The 19943-nt window shown below is 34.6% G+C and overlaps 1 protein-coding gene across 2 annotated transcripts in view; it reads right to left on the bottom strand.

The window, feature by feature from the left end:
* The window catches only part of CDH9 (cadherin 9), a 97055-nt gene that overhangs the window by 7101 nt on the left and 70011 nt on the right, over positions 1-19943 (bottom strand). The window contains exons 4-9 of one of the 2 annotated variants that reach the window (XM_039714803.1): positions 17916-18035; positions 15543-15710; positions 11611-11798; positions 10066-10238; positions 8676-8812; positions 7170-7291 (exon numbers count right to left, since the gene is read on the bottom strand). In XM_039714803.1, the coding sequence (XP_039570737.1) occupies positions 7170-7291; positions 8676-8812; positions 10066-10238; positions 11611-11798; positions 15543-15710; positions 17916-18035 (908 nt within the window). Of the gene's footprint in view, positions 1-7169; positions 7292-8675; positions 8813-10065; positions 10320-11610; positions 11799-15542; positions 15711-17915; positions 18036-19943 lie in introns of both variants that reach the window. The other variant, XM_039714802.1, reaches the window with a different exon arrangement.

Here is a 19943-nt window from a genome sequence, read left to right as displayed (position 1 = left end):
CATCAGGACTTGAGAGCAAGGTCTCTGATGCTGTAAGATTTATGACGGAAGAGTTATTCCAAGAAAATTGCTTTTACTCGAATATATTTCAATCAGATAAAGCTTAGAGAAAATAAAACCAGTCTCATTATTTTCTTTCTTTCATACCTTCCCATGTGAGTGAGCACATTTTAGAAAATACAGCAGTATTGTCACTATTTTGAGGGCTGCCTATGCATGTGCATGAGTACTTCTGTGTATTTAAAAAAAAATGGTATCATACTCTTGAGTGGATCTTAATGGGTCAATTCAAATTTTTTAAGTCACTTTTCTTTGAGGGTAATGAAAATTTAAACATAGGCATTGACATGAAGTTTTCTCCTTTACATTCAGGACAAGATGTTTGCAGCAGTTTGACAATGTTAACTGAGTAACAAGAAGAATTATTCCCAATAGAAAATTTCTTCATGATCTTGGGACCAGTGCTCATTTAACCATGCTCTTTAGCAGTACTCTGACAATGACTGGTGTCTTGGGAAAGGTGTTCTTTGATATCTTTATCATTGACATAGGCATTGAGATCAAGTGCATCCTCAGCAAGTTTGCAGATGACCTGAGGCTGAGTGGTGTGGTTGACACAACAGTAGAAACCTAGGAAATCTTGAGAAATAGACCTATGAGAATCTCACAAAGTTCAAAAAGTCCAAGTACAAGGTTCTGCATGTGGGCCAGGGCAATCCTAAACAAAAGCACAGAATGGGAGAAGATGTCATTGACAGTAGCCTTGCAGAGAAGAACTTGAGGGTTCTGGTGTATGAAAAGCAGGACATGAGCCAAAAATGTGCATTTAGAGCCCAGAAAGCCAACTGTATCCTGGGCTGCATCCAGAGGAGTGGTCAGCAGGTCAAAGGAAGTGATTCTGCTGCTCTACTCTTCCTTTGTGAGATCCCACCTGGAGTGCTGAATTCAGGTCTGGAGTCTTAACCATATGTGGGCCTGCTGGGCCCCAAAGTGAGGAACAAAGATGGTTAGGGATATGGAGCACCTGTCCTATAAAGACAGGCTGAGAGAGTTTGGGTTGTTCTGTATGGAGAAAAGAAGGCTCTAGAGACATCTTATTGTCATCCTCCAGTACTTTAAGAGGCTTATAAAAGAGTGGAAGATTGAATTCTTACATAGGCAGATGGGGATAGGAAAAGGCAAAATGATTTTTAACTGTAACAGGAAAGATTTAGATTAGATATTAGAAAGGAATTCTTCACTCAAAGGACAGTGAGACACTAAACCAAGTAGCCCAGAGACACTGTGAATGATCCATCCCTGGAAGTGTTCCAAGCGAGGATGGATGGAGCCCTGATCAACCCAACCAGTCTAGTGGGTCACATTCCTGGCCATGGCCAGGTTGTTCCAGGGTTGGAACAAGATGGTCTTTAAGGTCCTTTTCAATACAAATAATTGTATGATTCCATGATTCTATTTATTTCTTTCATGATGAAGACAGAGATTCTGCTAAAGGGTTTGGACCTATTTTCCACTGAAATAATGTTATTTTCAAGCATTGAAATACTTCACTTGTAATCCTGTTTCATATTGCTTTGTTTGTTCAACCTGGATGCTGTGATTTTAGGACTTGCACCACAGTCAAAACTATGACTGTGGTTTATGTTCAGGCTATTTTATAGTTATTCTTAATCATGTCTGGAAAAGCAGTTGGGGGTGTGTGGACTGCCTAGAGATACAGATTCCTTTTATATATCTCATACATCCTTAGGCAAAGGCTGCTCTTCAAGTTGTTTTAAAGACAGCAAGCAAGTAGAAGCTAGGTGGGAGAATTCTGAATTAAGAAGGGTCTCTGTGCACTTCAGAGCATGCTGTTAGTGTTCCTAAGGCTGCACTTGTATACACAGAAAGCTGCACAAGTAGAAGACTTTGGTTGTAGGCTCAGCCTTGGGAATGCCTTTAAAAGAAATATAGGAACCATTAAAGCAAATGTTAAGCTCTATCAGCACAGAGGTCATCACCATCTGGACACTTTTAAGATGGGCTTTTCAGTGCGTGCTGGCTTGGCATGTCATGCCAATAAATGGCTGTTGCACCTTGGCTCCAGGGTGTACTCTTTAAAAACTACAGCCACATGCTTCGAAAAGTTCCTTGGAGAAACATGAACAAGATGAAGTCCACAGGTGGCACATACAATATATTTTCAGGTGAAACATTTCTACTAATAAAACAAAACCTGAGACAAATGGAATGTTTGCAAAGAATTTTGCTGATACTTCTTTTCAAAACAGTAGTGCAATGGTGGTTGTTGTTTTATTTCTATACCTTTTCCTTTTTCAAAATTACTTCTTTCAAAATTCACTATATATGGTGAAAAATAATGTCACTTTCACAGAAATTTAAAGATGGTCAGTGTTGTAGATTGCCTTTCTGAAGTTTAAATACAACAAGATTAACATATAGCATAAAAATTGTACTTCCAGTCACAACGACCACTAGAGAAAGATATTGCTAAGGTAGAGAAACAGTAACAACTTCTGAATTTTTGTTGTTTCTGTATGTGACAGAAGGAAGGAAGAGGCTTTTCATACACTTGAAGCATTTGGGCTTTCATTTTTAGTTATATCACGCTCTTAATTAAACCTGGTTGTTGTACAACAGAGAAATATACTTTAAAGTATCTCTAAGCGCTTGAGAAAGAAATGTCTAGGTAATGTTAGGGTTTGTTTTTGTTTAACATTTTTTAACAAGTGGTATAGAAGAGAACAGAAATTCTGGATCTTAAAGCACTGATTTTTTTTTTAAAGTTATTGAACTTGTTTGGTGCTGCAAGTGTTTCTCTAGGAATCTGGAAAGACCTCACCACTTTGTATGCAATAAAATATGCAGAAAAAAGTCATGTGAGAGAAACTATGAATGGCAATCATGAAAACAATGTGTGCAAATGTTACAGGGAAATGATGGAAGAATCGCTTTTTTTCTCATCTCCTTTCTTGATCTTGCCTCTTTTCCTGCCTGTATGATCACAACTTAACCTTGAATGTATTACTAACAGCAAGCATAAATATGTGGGACAAAAGTTATGTAAAAGATGTGATGATATGGCCCATAGGAGCGCTTCAAAATCAATCCAGCTGTCAGTGGATGCCCATCTTGTCATTATGCAGCCTGAGTGATCACATAGATTTTTACACATAGATTTTTATTAAGCTTAGACACATTTCTAGGCTATACCCCTGTAAGGTGCTAGCTGCAGAAAACTGCCTTCATCGCGCATGTGCAAGCTTGAATAGATGTCTGCCACTTAACAAAACTTCACGTTCAGTAGTGCAAAGCAGTTTGGTTTCCAGATCTTGGCTCTGTTCCACAAATGTGTTGGCAGTTTTATGCAGGATTCAATGCTTATCAAAAGTTGGAAAACTCTCACTTCAATTCTTACTTAAAAAGACAGACTGTTAGCGTGGGTCTGTCACTAAAATAAGCCAAAAGGTGTCTACCTAGTGAAGCAGCTACAACGTATATAACATCATGACTGGTAATTAGCAATGAACTCTTGAGCAAAAGTGATCTCTCTCTGCTCTATTTTAAAAAGAGAGGGAGGGTATGGAGAGTAGTGAAAAGAAAAATCAGCCAGGTCTGTGAAGGAGAAAACAAACTTCCTACATTCTGATGTCTGAATGCCTGTGAATGACAGGAAAGAATATTGCCTCAGAGGGGAAAAATAGTGACCCAGGTTGTTTTGTTGATGGATGTTGAAATTAGATAATTTTTTGCCAACAATAAATGATGCAATAAACTATGGAGCTAAATTTTTACCAAAAAGTTGTTCAGCTAAATCAGTCTCCTTCTCAAGTATATCTTCCTGGTTTCCATGGAGAGTACTCATCCTCTAATCCAGCTAAAAAACCCAATTAATTCCTGTGACAAGGGTATGAGAGAGCTTGTACTAAAGCCTTCCCCACAACAGTCCCTGGGGCTCCAGGATTAGGGGTTTGTAAATTGCACAAGAGAAAGTCTGCTCCCTATGTTTCTTTAGCCTGTGTACTAGCCAATGGGATAAGATTCTCATGGTGACAAATGTGTTTCAGGCTAATGAGCATAAATTTTTATTAACCTTTTGTGATAAGGTTTTTCCCCATTGTTGCTTGGAGACAAAAGAGAAGGAGAAACTCTAGAATTTTCTTTCCTCTGACCCTCCTAAGGCTATCTGAAAACCACAAAGCGAAGCCTCTAATATCTATTGATGCTGAGAATGAGTAATGGTGGCAGAGAAAAATATTTGATCATTCTGATGCTTCCTGATGCACCTGAGACTTAGAGAGCAGTGTGACTAATAACTGGTCCCAGTTAAAAACAAAAACAAACAAACAAACAAACAAAAAAAAAAACAAAACCAAAAAAACCCCACACAAATAAACAAACAAAAAAACCCCTAAGTATATTTATCTTCTCAGTCTGATTCTTTTGTTATGTTACCAGATGCAGAAGCAGTGCTGTGATGTGTAAAGAAGCAATAATGGTTATAATAAAAAAGCTTGTTTAGGCAATCTCTAAAATAGGTTGGAATAGTACTAAATGAACACATTTTTATTTCTCTTATAATATATAGGGACTGCTAGACATGAGCAATATAGGTTCTCTGGAACTTAGCACCCTTGCCAAAACATTCAAGTTCATATTTCTATATTCATTGCTATTTTAAGCACCAAAATAAAAGTTCTGTCATGTATTGAAGGTAGTCTCTCTTCTGAAATACTAAGTCAATTACACATAAATGTCCTGATATGAACTCAGATGCCTCTCTTGAAGACCTCAGCTGTTAACAAACAGAAAACCAAAATGGATCCCCCTTTTTTCTAGCTACACTTGCTGCACATTCTATTTCTAGTATTTTTGTGGGATTTTCCAATGAGGAAAAATAACTGTAAATTAGATGTGTAGGAGGTCTGAAAAACAACAAGCATACCTATCTAAAGGGTCTCTGTCATATCTGTTATTAGGTAAGCACAGAATTTACCAGAAAGATAAATTATACTTCATACATTCATGGATATTTCACAAAGTATGATAGACTTGATGGAAATTGGATTAAGGAAATTGACAGCCAGTATGCCTGGACTGAACTTCTTCAAATATATGACAAAACCTGTGCTTGCTGGTTGGCAAAATTGCACAAGATTAATTTCAATTAGATCTTAATTTCTAAGCTTTTGAACCTTTCTTTGTGTTATGCAAATAAAATAAATGACTCACATTTCTACCAGTCATCACACTGAGATTTTAAGATTTATTTACCTCAGTTTTGTCTTTTGTAATGAGACATTGTTACCTTAACAGAATTTGGGTTCTACAGCAGCTGTTTGAACTTAATGGCTAGAATTATCTGAATGCATTCAGCATGAAAAAAAGCAGCTAAAAAGTCTTAAAGTAAAACTCTATAGGTCTAATAGCCAAAAGCTAGGAGAATTTTTATACTTTCTGTAAGATTTGAACTGTATTGTTATGTGGCAATTTATGTCACTGGTTAAGACAGGATGATGTGATTACAAACCTTAGTTATTGTGAAAAGCACTCTTTTTTCATTTTTCTGGTATGATAATTCCTCCTACTGTTTTAATTTAATTCATCACTTCCTTTGATGTGTATATTCATCTATTTATATAATTTACATGAAAAGTAGTAAAACTTTTTTTTAAAAAAAAGAATGAAAAAATTGTCAAATACCTCTTCAAAGGGACGTGACTTTTTAATCAAAGCATCCTCTTCCATCTTAACCCATTTTGCCTGAATTCTGATATTGTGTTTAATGAATGAAAAATAAATAGAATCTTATGCAGTCTCCCCACAATCTATTGTATCCCCTTTTTCTCCTTTTTTTTTCTTTTTGTATCTGTTAAACAATTCATAAAACATCACTTGAATTGGATCTGAACTGAGCAAGAGCGCATGTTCTTGCTCTGCATAGAATTTTGCAATACCTGAAAAGCTAAACTCATTTCAGGTACCATCTATGCTACCTTCAGTGAAGCCTCTGTGATTTAAATAAACACTAGTAGAAAATCAGGTAAAACATGAGCATGATTCTTGATCTGTATCCATATCACTCATCTTTGTAAAGTCTTTGAAGAGTGCATGGTCACTGTGCTCTAAAGAAAAGAAAAATAGTGTGCATTCTGATCCTTTCCACATATTTTCTGTGAAGCCAGACAGTTTTGTCTGGATGATGACAGCCTAAAGATGCTGAGACATGAGGATAGACCTAAGCTGTTCTTAGGGCTTCAGGCTGGATTGTCTCTCCTAGACTAGAAACCCACACATATTTGTGCTAGTGAAAATAATGATCTCAACTTTTTTCTTCCAAAAAAATTAATCAGTCTAGAGAAGAGGGTCATACATGAGCCATTTTGGAGAGATAATCTTAAAGTACTCTATCTGCTGCTAAATCCAGTTCTTTTGTAAATACTTTCTAAAAATCTTCGCAGGATTTAAAACTTAAGGACTGACTGGCATTAGCATAAATAGATGATGTAATGGCACTAATATTAATTTTCATAATATGCTGGCTCCAAATTCTGTTGATTTATCTACTTAATCAAATCCAAATTATCATTTTGCTTTATCTTCTTTTTTTTTTCTTTCTTGTCTATTGGAATTTTACAGAGTTCTGAGCTCGTTTAGGAAGGAATATATATTACCTTTGACCAGACTCCACTCAATATCAGACTTAGTTTTTACTCACAAGGGAAACAGTTGCATTGTCCTTTATTTTTGAAAAAAATTGGTTTACACATCATCTTAACTGAGACATAATAAAGATTTTCCTGCTTCATGTACCTGAAGGTGTTGCTACATTAAGTAAGCCAATGATAAAAATCCAGAAATAAATTGAATTATTGCACAATATAAAGCATTTTGTAGCATTATGCAAAACTATTTCTGAAAAATATTTTCTGATATTAGAAATTAAAAACCATCTTAAAGTACCATTTTTATTATATCCTGTGCTATTGTATTAGGATATTATTCTTTATCTTTTATGTTCTTTTTTGAATCAACTTTTTTTGCAGAAGATAGGAAATGAAGATGTTGGGTTAGTCTACTGCTGTTCAAACTAATATGTTGAAGTCTTCATGATGGCACTGCAGGATAGTTTCCTTATAAGTTCTTTGGTAATATAAGTATTGGTTTACCTGTCCTGCTTTTGCATTTTCACAAACAAATGTTTCATAGTAGTTGGCAAACTCTGGTGCATGATCATTTATGTCTAAAATCCTTATGAAGACAGGTATCTGGCTACTTTGTTTAGGATTATCTGAAAAAAAAATACAATACAAAGAGATATTTATATGAAAATAATCCAATACTTTTTTTTCAATATATACTAGAAATTTTCCATTTTCTTGATTATACTAAAACAATATATTTCATTTTCTGATGACATACACTACATATACATGAAAGTCCTATTTATAATTGAAACAAGTTTTTCTATTATTATATATATATATGTATATATAATGTAAAGTATGCTTAAATTGATTTGCATTAAAAACAGGTCATTGAGTTGTTATGGAGTTGTATTCTTTATAGCAGTTCAGCAAATAATTTATTGCAAATGTTGTTCCATGGGGCTGAGATGTTAAGAACATTTAACTTTTCAAATCAGTAAAGCAATAAAAGAGTGTCAGTGAACAACACCACCACCACTAAAGGCACACACAAGCACAAAACCATAAAAAACCTAAGTTGTCCTTTCTCCCTTAATTGTAAAAACCAAAATAATAAAATGATATATGCAGGATATGATCATCAATCAATCAATCTTCAAAGATCTCCAAACTGAAAGTATTGCCAGAAAGGTCCCTTACAATATGCATATTGAAAATGTAGTACATGTTTGACTAAACAATGAAAATCATTTAAGAGGAAAAAGTAAAAGATATGAATCTTTCTGGAAATGGTGATATAATTAATCTCTCCATATTACCCAACTCTCAGACTCTTAAGCACATTGACTCCAGGGGGATCTATAGGAGAATAAAGGGAGGCAGAAGAGTTTTTCACTAAAATCAGTCTGTTTCCCCCTTTGATGACTATTGCTTCAGAAAAAAGGTAGGAAAGACACATATAACCTGAAAGTATCTAACAGAATAGTAAAGAATCCAGGTGAAAGATTAAGCCCAGGGTTTACTTTGGATACGGAGGGCAAAAAATTTCCCAAGTCTTGACTTCAAACAAAACCATTTTCTGAGATAAGTTAAATCAGTTGAGATAAAGCATAATTTTTTCTCATTTACAGAGGTTATTCTGACAATATATTTATATGTCAGGGACATTTTTTCTTCTCTTCCCTCTAGGATTTTCCTGAAGACTTAGCTTGGGATAGAGTCAGTCCTTCACTCCTGCACCAAATTATTTTATGTGAATTCTCAAGGAACCAGTTAACTTATCTACTGTATATTATACATGGTTTGGTTGAGCCTGAGAGTTTCTACATTTCTTTGTAAAAAATGGGCAAAAACATATCTTAAAATAATAAATTGGACTTTTCTGTGTGTGTTTAAACGTGTCTTGTCTATCAATAATATCTGGATAAGGCCAAAACTAATGAAACAAGGTAAGTCATAGAAGCTGTAGAATTTAATTATTTTCCCAGTTCAAATATTCTTCTGAGATAAATTTTATCTTCATCTTACTGATTTCAGTTGCTATGACTGTGATGTTGTGCCAGGGAGTTTCTTCTCGGTCAAGTGGCTTTGAGAGGAATAAGGATCCATTTCCTGAGTAGATGTTGAATATTCTGTCAAGGTCAGTGTGTCGATCTACAGAATATCTGTCAAGATACAGTAAAACTGAGCATCACAATCTCCCATTGCAGTCTCCAGTTTAGCTCACAGTCACCTCTAAAACTGTGCTTAATCAAGAATGTTTTATTTACAATTGACCTAAGCTTTTCCATAACTACCTGCATGCTACAAATACTTAGAAACAATTTTAAGACTAGTGAGGAGGATGAAGAGCAAATTATTGTGTGGGTGGTATTTAGATTGATAATTGAAATTCCATTTTAGCTCATAATGTGAATTTTGGAATAATAACTAAAAGTGAATGTTTTTAGATAAGATTTTTTGTAAACTAATTGTTTCTTAGAGAACTCTGTCACCAAAGAATACATATTGCAGACACAAGGAAGTATCAATTTTAAAAATCTATTTTTGAGGTGTCACAAGGACCACAAAACTCAAGAGAAAAATCTTTCAATTACTTGTTCTTTGAGATGAAACTTCTTAAAATCTTGTTTTGTGATACTTGCTTTTGCTTTGTTCTTACCCAGTGAGGAAAAACTTGGTTTACAGCTGTTTTTTAATCAGCCTAGTAGCTGGCAGTCATTATCAGGTTAAATTGAGATTTTATACATATTTTACTTAGAAAATATTTTATTTTCCTCCTCCTCTCACACCTCCTACCTCAACACATACTGCTGTAGGACATAGAAAGCTTGTTCAGAAATGCAGAGATCAATTTTCATAATCACTTGCATGGTAAATAGACAAATTTAAGTGCTGTGTTTGTCACTGCAGATAATAATAGCAGTTTGGTAACAATTACAGCAATTTTGCAGCACTGAACTCTTAATTCTAATTGTTATTACTTTCTTGCAGACATTTTTTATTCAATATACTGTGATCATTAAATAGTTAAGTTATGGAACACGGATGTTATGTACAGAAATGTGACTGTTATCAAGCATCAGGGAGCAGAAATACAAAATTTTGAATGTTTTAGATAGTATAGAAGAATAATTTTATTAACAGCTTGCTACAACTGCTAGAACATGCTGACAATTAAATGCTGATATATCCTTTCTTTTTACCTGGTTCCTGTAGAATGCTCTTAAAAAGCATTCTCTAAACTTCTTATGGTGTTAATTGTATTTGCCTTCACAAACTCACATAGATATTTCTCTTGGACACTTTCCAAGAGCCCCCATATGCTCAATTACCCAAACAGCCTCTTTCTACCTTGCACTCTCATCGTTCTCTATTGATCCACATATAAAGAATTTTACATTGTATAATGGCTTACTTTATTGCATTCTTTGCTATGTCTGGGTCTTGGGCTACAACCTGTCCAATAATGCTTCCTTCCTTGGCATCTTCATCTACCTCTATTAAATACCAGGGTCTGCTGAACACTGGAGGTTCATCAATGTCTTCAACAGAAATTTTGACAAAAGCCGTGTCTTTGAATGGTCCCAGCTGAAGAAAACGAGGATCAGGATGAGTGTTGCTTGCTTCTACTTTTAGGGTATATAACACCTTGTTTTCAAAATCCAGATGCTGAGGAGCAAATAATAATAATAATAAAGAAAATTACATCACTTTAAAAAAAAATGTGAGTAAGTTTTAAAATCTGAATCAAAAGGTGAAATATTTTTAGGAGCAAAAGCTCAAAATTATAATCAATCTTGGGGAAGATGGAGTATATTAGATCTTATTCTAGACATTAAAATTAAGGATTATTATAGGATCCTTCTGCCTATTAAGTGTTCAGGTTCCTGAAAAGAACAAGGAGGCTTTGACTTATATAAAAACAAAAAGATAGAAACATGGAACTTTTACTCAGTCTACAGCAAGGAGTTGTGTAAAGTCTTATTTGTCTCTTCTCATTGGCAGTAAAAAGAGTAATTATTCCAGTTCTTAAATTATCCCTGTCCTATTTATCTTTTCTTTACTTTCTTTTATCCATTACCATTTACCTGTGCCTGTTCGGCACTAGGAACAAACCAGACTTGTCCCTGGTCTCCACGTTCTTCAGTAAAAAGAAAATCTGTGAAGTTTGATTTTCAATCCATGTGACATTTACAACATGTATATCCATATATGTATATGTAGGTAGACCTTCATAGATACATATACATAAAGAAGTATATGTGTTTCCGAATATGTTTATAGATTGGTATTTTATTTACAGGTAGTTATGAATTAAAGTTACTGATATATTCAATAACACTAAAATAAAAAAAACTATTCAGAGTTTAAGAGGCTGAATTCTGAAAAGCAACCAATAAATTTGTCAGACCTGGTATTTTGAATTAGATTTCTGCGAATGTCTTTGTTCTTTGGAGTTTCACTGACATCACATGTAACAAATGAAATATCACCAAGACTGGACTTAAACCAAGAGAGATTTTAGGTACTGGAGATAACTGTCTATTGAACAGATTAGAGAGTGAGAGTTGTCTCGGACGTGCAAATTCATCAAGCTCCAGGTAAGCCTACCACTCTTGTAAGTCTTAGAACAGCAATCAGCTGATAAACTCCACTGTGAACTGAACCTCTCCAAGTTTTCACTGCCCTAATTTGAAAGTACTGTGTGTGAGAGTCTATATATTGAACAGACAGCAGCCCCTGAAATATTGCTTTATGTGAAGTGACATGCCAGTAAATTTCCCTTGAGAGTTGAAAATAACAGATACCTGCTGAAGAAAGAGAAGAACAAAACTAATACAACAGCTCCTTGGCAGCCTGACCCCTTGTGAGATCTACCCTCCCTTCCCCTGGAAAAAGAAAAATAACCATAACACCTGAAGAGCTAAGTACATACAAAAGAGAGGGAGAAAAAGTAAACCTTTTTGACAGTTATAATCCCTTCCTGAGTGTCCTTGTCAGTGATGATATCAAACATGTCTGATCCATCCCCATTGGAGATGCTGTACTCAATCTCTGCATTTTCTCCCACATCAGGGTCATTGGCTTTAATTCTGCCAAGAGGAGTCCCAGGTGGTGCAGATTCAGGAGAGCTGAACTGGTAGGAGCCTAGAAGAGCAAAATCAAACATTTATTGTTTTGAGAAATATATTTTTTTTCTGAATAAAAATTATCTTCAATTTCACCTAGATTTTTTAAAATAACTAGAAGTTCCAAACACTGTAACAAAAATGCTGCTAGTCATCACATTAAACTTTAAAACAGGATTTGGAGTTGATTGACAAACTGTCAAAAAAATTCAAGTTATTCTTCAAAGCCATATAACACTGTGTTTCTTCTTTGTTTTTTTCTTCAGTTTTAAGGGACAAAGAAGGTACTAAACAGTGAGATACCAGTTCTTACTCTGATTATTAGCAGTATATTTTTTTTTCTCTAGAAATGTTCCTAGATATATTTAGAAATAGGAAAGGATTTTGTTTTGTTCTCTTAAGGTTGTTCTCAAACAAGAATTGAAGAAATAAGTGAGGATTTTGGAAAGAGACTATAATAGAATAACCTTTTCTTTTAATTATTTTGAAATATATTCCAGTAAGTATTCTGTTTGAAAATAATAAATTCATCTGTTATTGATAATACATGCTAAAGTCATGGTAAAGGGCATTTGGCTATATGTTCATGATAATTGGTATTGCTATTTTTATAATCAGGGTCTTCTCGAAAGAAATCTGATTACACAGACCTTTTACTCTTGCTTGTGCATATGAAAAGTGAATTCATACATATTTTCTGACAACATTTAAAAAAAATCTGATTTCAAAGCCATGCTGTAGCAGAAAAACTATTAATAGATGGATTTCTTTACCAGGAAGAAACAGACATAGAAGATGTTTCCTCACTAACAAGAAGAAAAAAAAAAATTCAAATTCAGTATTTCCTGTTATTTGCTACCAAGAAAATGTAAAAAAAAAAATCCAAACTAATCTGATGGGTTCAGATTTTGCACATAACATGCCAGAATCTGATGCTTCTTTTGATCTGTTTTTTCATGTAAATTCATATTACTTTACTGAGTGAAGTAGTAGCATTGGATAAATACCTTAAGTATCTGACAAAATTAGCACTTAATAAAGTGTACAACCTTTATTCAAAGTTTCGGAAGAGGACATATATAAATTGTATTGACTTGTAGTAATGTACAGTCAACTCTCTTTGTTGCAATTACCCTATTCCCTCTATTCACATACCCTTTTAAAACACCTAAAAGATCCTGACCTGATCCATTTAATACAAGGAATATATCAAAATTCTAAGTGCAGTATGAGTTCTGTCTCAGTTGCAAAAACTAAGTACAAAAGAGAGTGCCTGAAAATATATTTATATAGATATGTAGCAAAATGGAATCTAATGCTTGATGCTAAATTGTGATTGCTGTTACAAATTCAAGGTTGTAACTGTAAACTCAGCCTATTTTTCTGTGATCCACACAGACTAAATTGTATATTGTTCTCTCGACCCAGTCTGCAAATGGGATGAAAGGTAGGATTCCTGGCAGCTACACCATGAATTTCAAGCCCTGAACCCTTGACAAATTCAAGGGTTTGGCAGCTGAGCCAGATCTACCATAAGAACAGGTTCAGTCATGGTACTTATTACTCCTTCCACATAAATACCTCCCTTCAGTGCTGTTTTGTTTGAAAGCATTCCTATTTTTGTGGTGCTGTGTGAATGCCACACATTTCAGCATGTGAGATGGCTATTTGGTTCAGAGTACAATAGAATTCAAATATGTAAGGTTTTCATTACAGTACCAATTTAATTCCATTTAGGTCTATGTCTTCTAATTTTGCACAACTACTTTTAGGAAACAAAACAAAACAGAAAATGCTTCTTCTTGATGGAGACTGAACAACCACTACTTCACAGTGCCATTTTACTTTCTCCACTCCCTCTAAGAAATTAATTTTTGACTCTTAAATATCTTGATATTAACTGGTGTTACTTGCAACTGCTGTTCACCCTCTTCTTTGGGAAACAATTTTACTTATAGTTGGTTCACATAAGAGAAAATGGAAGACAAATATTTTCATAAAAAGCAAACTTCCAGAACAGTTTTTTGAAGGTGTACCCCTCTTCTTAAATACCTAATAAGGAATAAAATCTGCCTGATATTTCTCTTTCTATGATTTCCTAGAAAATATTAAAAAACACCATGCTGAGGAAAAAGAAAATGAGAGGGAAGGATCATCAGCACAACTGAAACTGCAGCATCGGAAGATCCCACAGCAGGCCTTCTGTAGGCCGGCCACACAATGTGTTTCAGAAATGTTCAAGGTAGAATACTAGGGAGAACATTGTGTGAAGCATCAAATGTTAAATTGTGTAAATTTCTTTTAAAAGTTCCCAACCCAAAGTTTATTGAAATAATCAGAAAAACATTCATAGACTTGAGGCTTCTGTTAATTTTGAAAGAAGAGCATCATTAAGAACACAGGCTAAGGGGACTGGAAACCTTAAATTATTTTGCAGTTCTATATGTTCATTCTTTCTTTTATCTTACTTTATTTTATTCAACAGGGAGGCTTACAGTGCAATGTGCCACCATAAATTATAGTTTAGGTTCCAGAATTCCTATTTGCCAAAATACTATAGGCTGCATCATGCTATACGTTTTTAAGAAGTATCCCCTCATGAAGTCGAACAGGAAGTTCAGTTAAAAATTGATATTTTAATTTATCGTGTGAAGGTGACTCTGATCAAGTGAATTCTGAATGTGAATTGAAATTATATTTCTTTATGAGAGTTTCCCTCCCCTCTCTTCTTTTAAAGCAATGTGTTATCATGGATAGAATGAAACAGTAATTTATAATTCCAAAGATCCATTCTTCCATGCTGTCAGTTTTCCAATATATATTTTTTTTTTATCTGCACTATGTTGAACAGTTTGTACTATTCTGGGTGTACTTATTGCCATGGTACTGAAGTGCTTTTAAAGTCCAGGAGAGCATTTTATAAATCAGCTCTCTTTGTTCAGTCCTTAGCGGATCTGTAAAGAGCCAGGTCTCTCATCAGTGTGAACAAGCAATTCAAATTTTATTATGTGAACACTCTTCTGGCAGGCACTGAACTGAGGCTGTAAATTTCTCCTATCTGCAGCCTATCAAACAGTTATCAGACACTGACTGTAACAACATGAGATTGGATTTAAACACTGGCCTAGGATAAAAAGACTTTTTAGGGTATTACTCTGAAGCTTTCTGTGTTGTGCAGCTTTCTGCTATTTGCTATTTTTTTCCTTATGCAAAGAAATTTTTAAAAACCTTATTTTATTGTGTCAGACTGGCCTAGATTATCAAAATCGTTCAAGAACTGAACACAGATTACTAGTACGTAAACCAAATGCTTAGACTGCCAGGAGAACAAAAGACCTGATCAACGCTGCCTGTTCAAGTCAGAGCATTAGAAAACCTGAAATGTATTTGCTTGCTTCAACACAAAAAACTAAAAGCATTAAAGAACAGATCTTTATGTTTTGCAATTAAATTCCTCTAAAGTCCCTGCAGTTGGCCTAAATTATTGTTACAGTTTATATTTCTGTAAGCAGAGTAAGAATGAGAAGTTTATTACTCCAACAGATAATTTGATATTAAAAAAATGTAGGCAGAGATTCCCATTTGCCTTGGGATGCTGCAAAATAAACAGACACAGCAGTGGGAAAGTACTACAAAAACAGTGACAAAAAACCCAAAAACAAAACAAACAAAAAAAACTTCCACAAAACTTCCAGATGGCCAAAGCAAACCAGCTGATTTTTGACAGGTTCTTTGGAAAACCAAACTCTTAGATGCTCCATACTCTGGGGAAAGCGAGGTGGATTGTCGTTGACATCAGTCAGTGTGATGTTCACGGTGGTGGTCCCTGATAATCCTCCCATCTGGCCTCCCATGTCTTTAGCCTGGATGACCACTTGGTATTGCTCCCTGTTTTCTCTGCTCATGTCTGGTAAAGCAGTCTTGATTATGCCTTGAAGGAGCGAAAAGAAAAAGCAGAGACAGAGTGGTGAAGGAGAAGTCCCATTCACTATAATCCCAGAGCACTTAGATGGATTCACATCAAATACTCTGTGCAGATGCTAATCCACAGCAAGGTGTACAAGGTGTACTGCAATAAACCTTTAAATCTCTGGATTATTTAATGTGATTTTAAGAAAAAAAGACAAAAAATGTAACAGATTATTCATTGGTTTTGTTTTGCTAAATCTATTTGATTATTCTTTTAATGACAAAAATTTCAATATGTTAATTGAGTTAATGAAATTTTGCAGTTTCTGTCCCCAGTTATTATTTATTATATTATATAATCTTCAACCCTGGTGGCATTTTGATATTATAGCACAAGGCTGAACTCTAACATGTCCAGTACTCATTATTCTGGGCTGTAATAGATCATAGATTTTGATGCTCAGTGATGTCTGCTGTAAATCAGCTGGAATTACAGCTAATAAAAAAAATTGGACAAGAGTCTAAAATTAGTTTTGAAAAATTATTTTGGGGTGCCCAATTTGAAGGATTTCATAACTGTAATTTGAATGTTTCAGACGCTTTTGTAGTACGAAGAAAAAGTCTCAGGTGAGAAAACTAAAAGTTTTCTGTACTGTACAAAAAAGTTCTGTACACCACTTTTTATTAAACTTCCTTTTTGAAAACCTAGAAAAGCTTTTTATTTTTATTTTTATTTAGAGGACTGGTGGCTTTTCAAAGTTGGAGTGAGCAGAGCTTTCTCTTGTGAAATGGTAAAATGTAAGCATAGTATCCTTTTCTGCTTGAAGGATTCACAGCACTTCCTTTTCTTTCTCAGAAGAAGGCTTTCATTATAGGCTCAGTTTGATATTGCAAAAAAAAAAAAAAAAAAAAAGGCAACCCTGGAAGATTTATACTTCTAGCAAGTGAGTGAAATAAAGAAAAAACCTTTGCAGCTTCGTGGTTATGACATTTATCTCTGAGCCAGGATTACCAGGTTCTGATTATCATACCTAGGCTTGCTAATACATGTAACATAAAACAGCAAATTGGATTAAAATGAAAAAATAATCCCTGAACCAAAGATGAGAGGCTGCGTGTTTCCCTTACTTTCTGACTGCCTAAACACTTGCTGCCATCAGTTATTGCCCATGTGGTACTGGTCCTGTTTCCCTGCTCATGACTGGTAATGATCTGTGAGTAGGGGACTGGAGAAAAGAGAAAAAAAAAGAGAGAGATTGAAAAAGGGGGGAAACCCAAACACTTTTATCCAATGCAAAATCTTTATGCTCCCTTTTAAAATTGTAGCCATGGCATTCATTATCTTTTGAATATTATGTCTTTGATGTATTTAGAAAAAAAACCAAATTGTTTCAACAGAAAGTTAGCCATCATCTGAGCACTCTCAATGGATTAGGAATTTCAGGGATTATAGAGAGAATTTCTCTTAAATTCTCAGTTAGAAAACCAGAATAATTTTGATAACATGCAAGAAAAACTAATGCAATGCCTACTGAGTCTTGAGTGCCTTAGGATCAGATTTTTGGAAGAGGAGAGTTCTGGTGACATCTTTCTTTTCTGAACACTAATTTTGAGTCATAGATATCCATAATCCACACTTGTTTTGTTGGGGTTTTTTTTGTTTTGTTTTGTTTTGTTTTATTTTGTTGTTTTGTTTTTTTTAGCTTGTGCTTATTTCTTATCCAATTTCTTGCATAACAGTGACAAAGGCTTCAATTCATTCTTTTCAACTTGAAAGCATTAATGATACTTGGTTCAGTTCCCATACCTCTTGGAATCATAATGTAGCTTCAAAAAAAAGCTTAAGTTAAAAATGAACTGATTAAGAATCAGTGGTCAGGGATCGATTCCAAACTTTTAGAAATATTTAATTGCCTGTGTGATTTTTTTTTTACCTTATAGTATGAAAATGTCCAGCTGCTACTTATGTTTTTCAAAAGTAAACTGATTAATTTCCCAGAACCTGCTGTAAAATAGGCTTGTGATTAATTTTGATGATTCTTTAGACCCTTTACAGTACTTTACACCTTTTTTCTTTTTTAACTTTTGGCCTTTCCAGTTAGCAAGCATCTTCTGGAAATCTTAGTCATACCAAGAAAAGCAATTTTTCTGCATTAATATTATTTTAACAGAATAAAACCCCCCATACTTTTATTTTGTTTCCAGTGAGACCGAATGGATTGCTAACCTGTTTCTGGATCCACTGAGAAATATGGCTGTCCCTGGAGGATGCTGTACACCACTTTGGCACTGTTCCCGTAGTTGGCATCATCAGCGTCTGTGGCTGTCACCTGAATAACAGATGTGCCTAAATGGGTACCAAGCAAAGAATCAGCAGATTTTAGGAAGGCATCTACTTCTTATAAAACACATAAACTTGTTGCAGTATTGAATTCAGTAAGAAATCAAACAATATACACTGAAACAATCCAGAGTTACCCTACTCAAGAGACAGTAAAATAAAATCCCATCTTCCTAGTGACTGGACCTAAAATCATTTTCACTTAAGATTCATGCTTCAGTTTAATAACATACAAGGACTGACACGTCTTTGAAACCCAACACAGCATTAGGTTTTTTGGTGATCAAACAGGTATGAAGGCTGTTCTCTGGCAATAACACAACCTCAGCTGAAACTGTTCACTTAAAGGTTTGGCTTAATTAATAAATAAACTTTAATCAAATTTCCCCATACTCATTTTCTGCTCAGACGAAAAAAGTCAAGTTTCTGAATTCTGGCTCAATGAAACACTTTGTCTCATCCTAAACTGATTTTTGAGGTTCTATTTAAAAAAAAAAAATAGTTTTGCAAGAAGAAATTTTATTTGTGGGATTTTATTTGTTTGTTTGGGTTTTTTTTTTCTCTTTTGGTCAAAGTTATTTGGCAAATATAAGACATTAAATGCTACTGATGTTTTTCTGGCATTTGCTCATTTTATGTGACAATAGTTTACCCTTCATGTGACCATCAAAAAGAAAATATAGGTTATATGGGATTATGAGTACTGTGAGCCAATAAATTTGGTGTAGTTTACGGGTTGGAAGCAAATGAAAGCTTCTGTAAAGCCTTTCTTATAAGATATAAAAGCACAAAGGTATCCTTCACAAGCTTTTATTTTCCTTAGTACTTAGATGTCAGAATGCATTTTGTTCACACAATCTAGAGCTGACAAATGTCTAGATAGATGGAGGCAGCCCAATAGCTAAGGTGTAAAGGTGCTTGACTCCTTGCCAGGGGAAGAAGGCTGCCTGAGAAGAAGCTCTTTACCTTATTTTTTTTGAGGTTCTATTTTTTGGGTTTTGGGGTTGGTTTTTTTTGGTTTTGTTTTGTTTTGTTTTGTTTTTGTGTTTTTGGGGGTTTTTTTGTTTGTTTGTTTGGGTTTGTTTTTGGTATCTCACTTTCTTTGCAAGGAAAAGTTCTAGTAAACACTGTCTACTTAATTGATATCATTCCCTATTCCTCTTTTTCTATACCTTCAGTCTCTCTAGATTGAAGTGCCCTCAGATAACTTGCAGGAAAATGTCTGCCTTGACTGTAAGTTTAGAAGACCCTCATTTACCTGTGATTAATGATATTGAAGTGAACAATTTCTATTGTTTCTTTTGAGCATATCCCAGGGACTGGGAAAAGTAGAAATCCAGAGTTAATCAAACAGATTTGTGAGGGTACATTATTATCAGGTCCTATTAGACACAACTATTTTTTTCATAGTACATAATACAGCTTTACAAATAATAGTTTTACCTACATAACAATTCCTAATATTTTAGGTTATTTGAAGAACATATCAAGTGAGGATGAATACTTCTTTCTCTGCAACAAACCAGTACAAAAATGTTGTAAAAATGCTTTGTCAGAAATCATCAGACTCTGAAGACGATTTTTACCATCAGGTATCTGTATTACTTTTTGCCTGGTTAAACAGCTAGATGTCATCTGTGTGCCATGCTGAGCTGTAAAGATTATCCCAAAGAAGATAATATTTAAGGACATTTTAATCACTTGCAGTGTCCAGTAGAACTGCTCATCTGGACAAAAAAATCAAGACACTTCTTTGATAATCGTAAAGTTCCATTACTCCCATCTGCTTTCAGAAAAGCAAGTTATATCCCCTGCTTCCTCAAGACAAACAGGGAAAGAAGAGTCAATATCCCTTGTTAGCCTATAAAAACCATAATCAATAGAACAATGTGCTTATACTGTGTGACGTTGTAG

This window comes from Passer montanus, unplaced genomic scaffold, assembly GCF_014805655.1.
Source record: "Passer montanus isolate IOZ18808 unplaced genomic scaffold, ASM1480565v1 scaffold31, whole genome shotgun sequence".
Classification (NCBI taxonomy): domain Eukaryota; kingdom Metazoa; phylum Chordata; class Aves; order Passeriformes; family Passeridae; genus Passer; species Passer montanus.
Note: the sequence above shows the minus strand (reverse complement) of the source record. Positions and strands in the feature narration are given on the sequence as shown.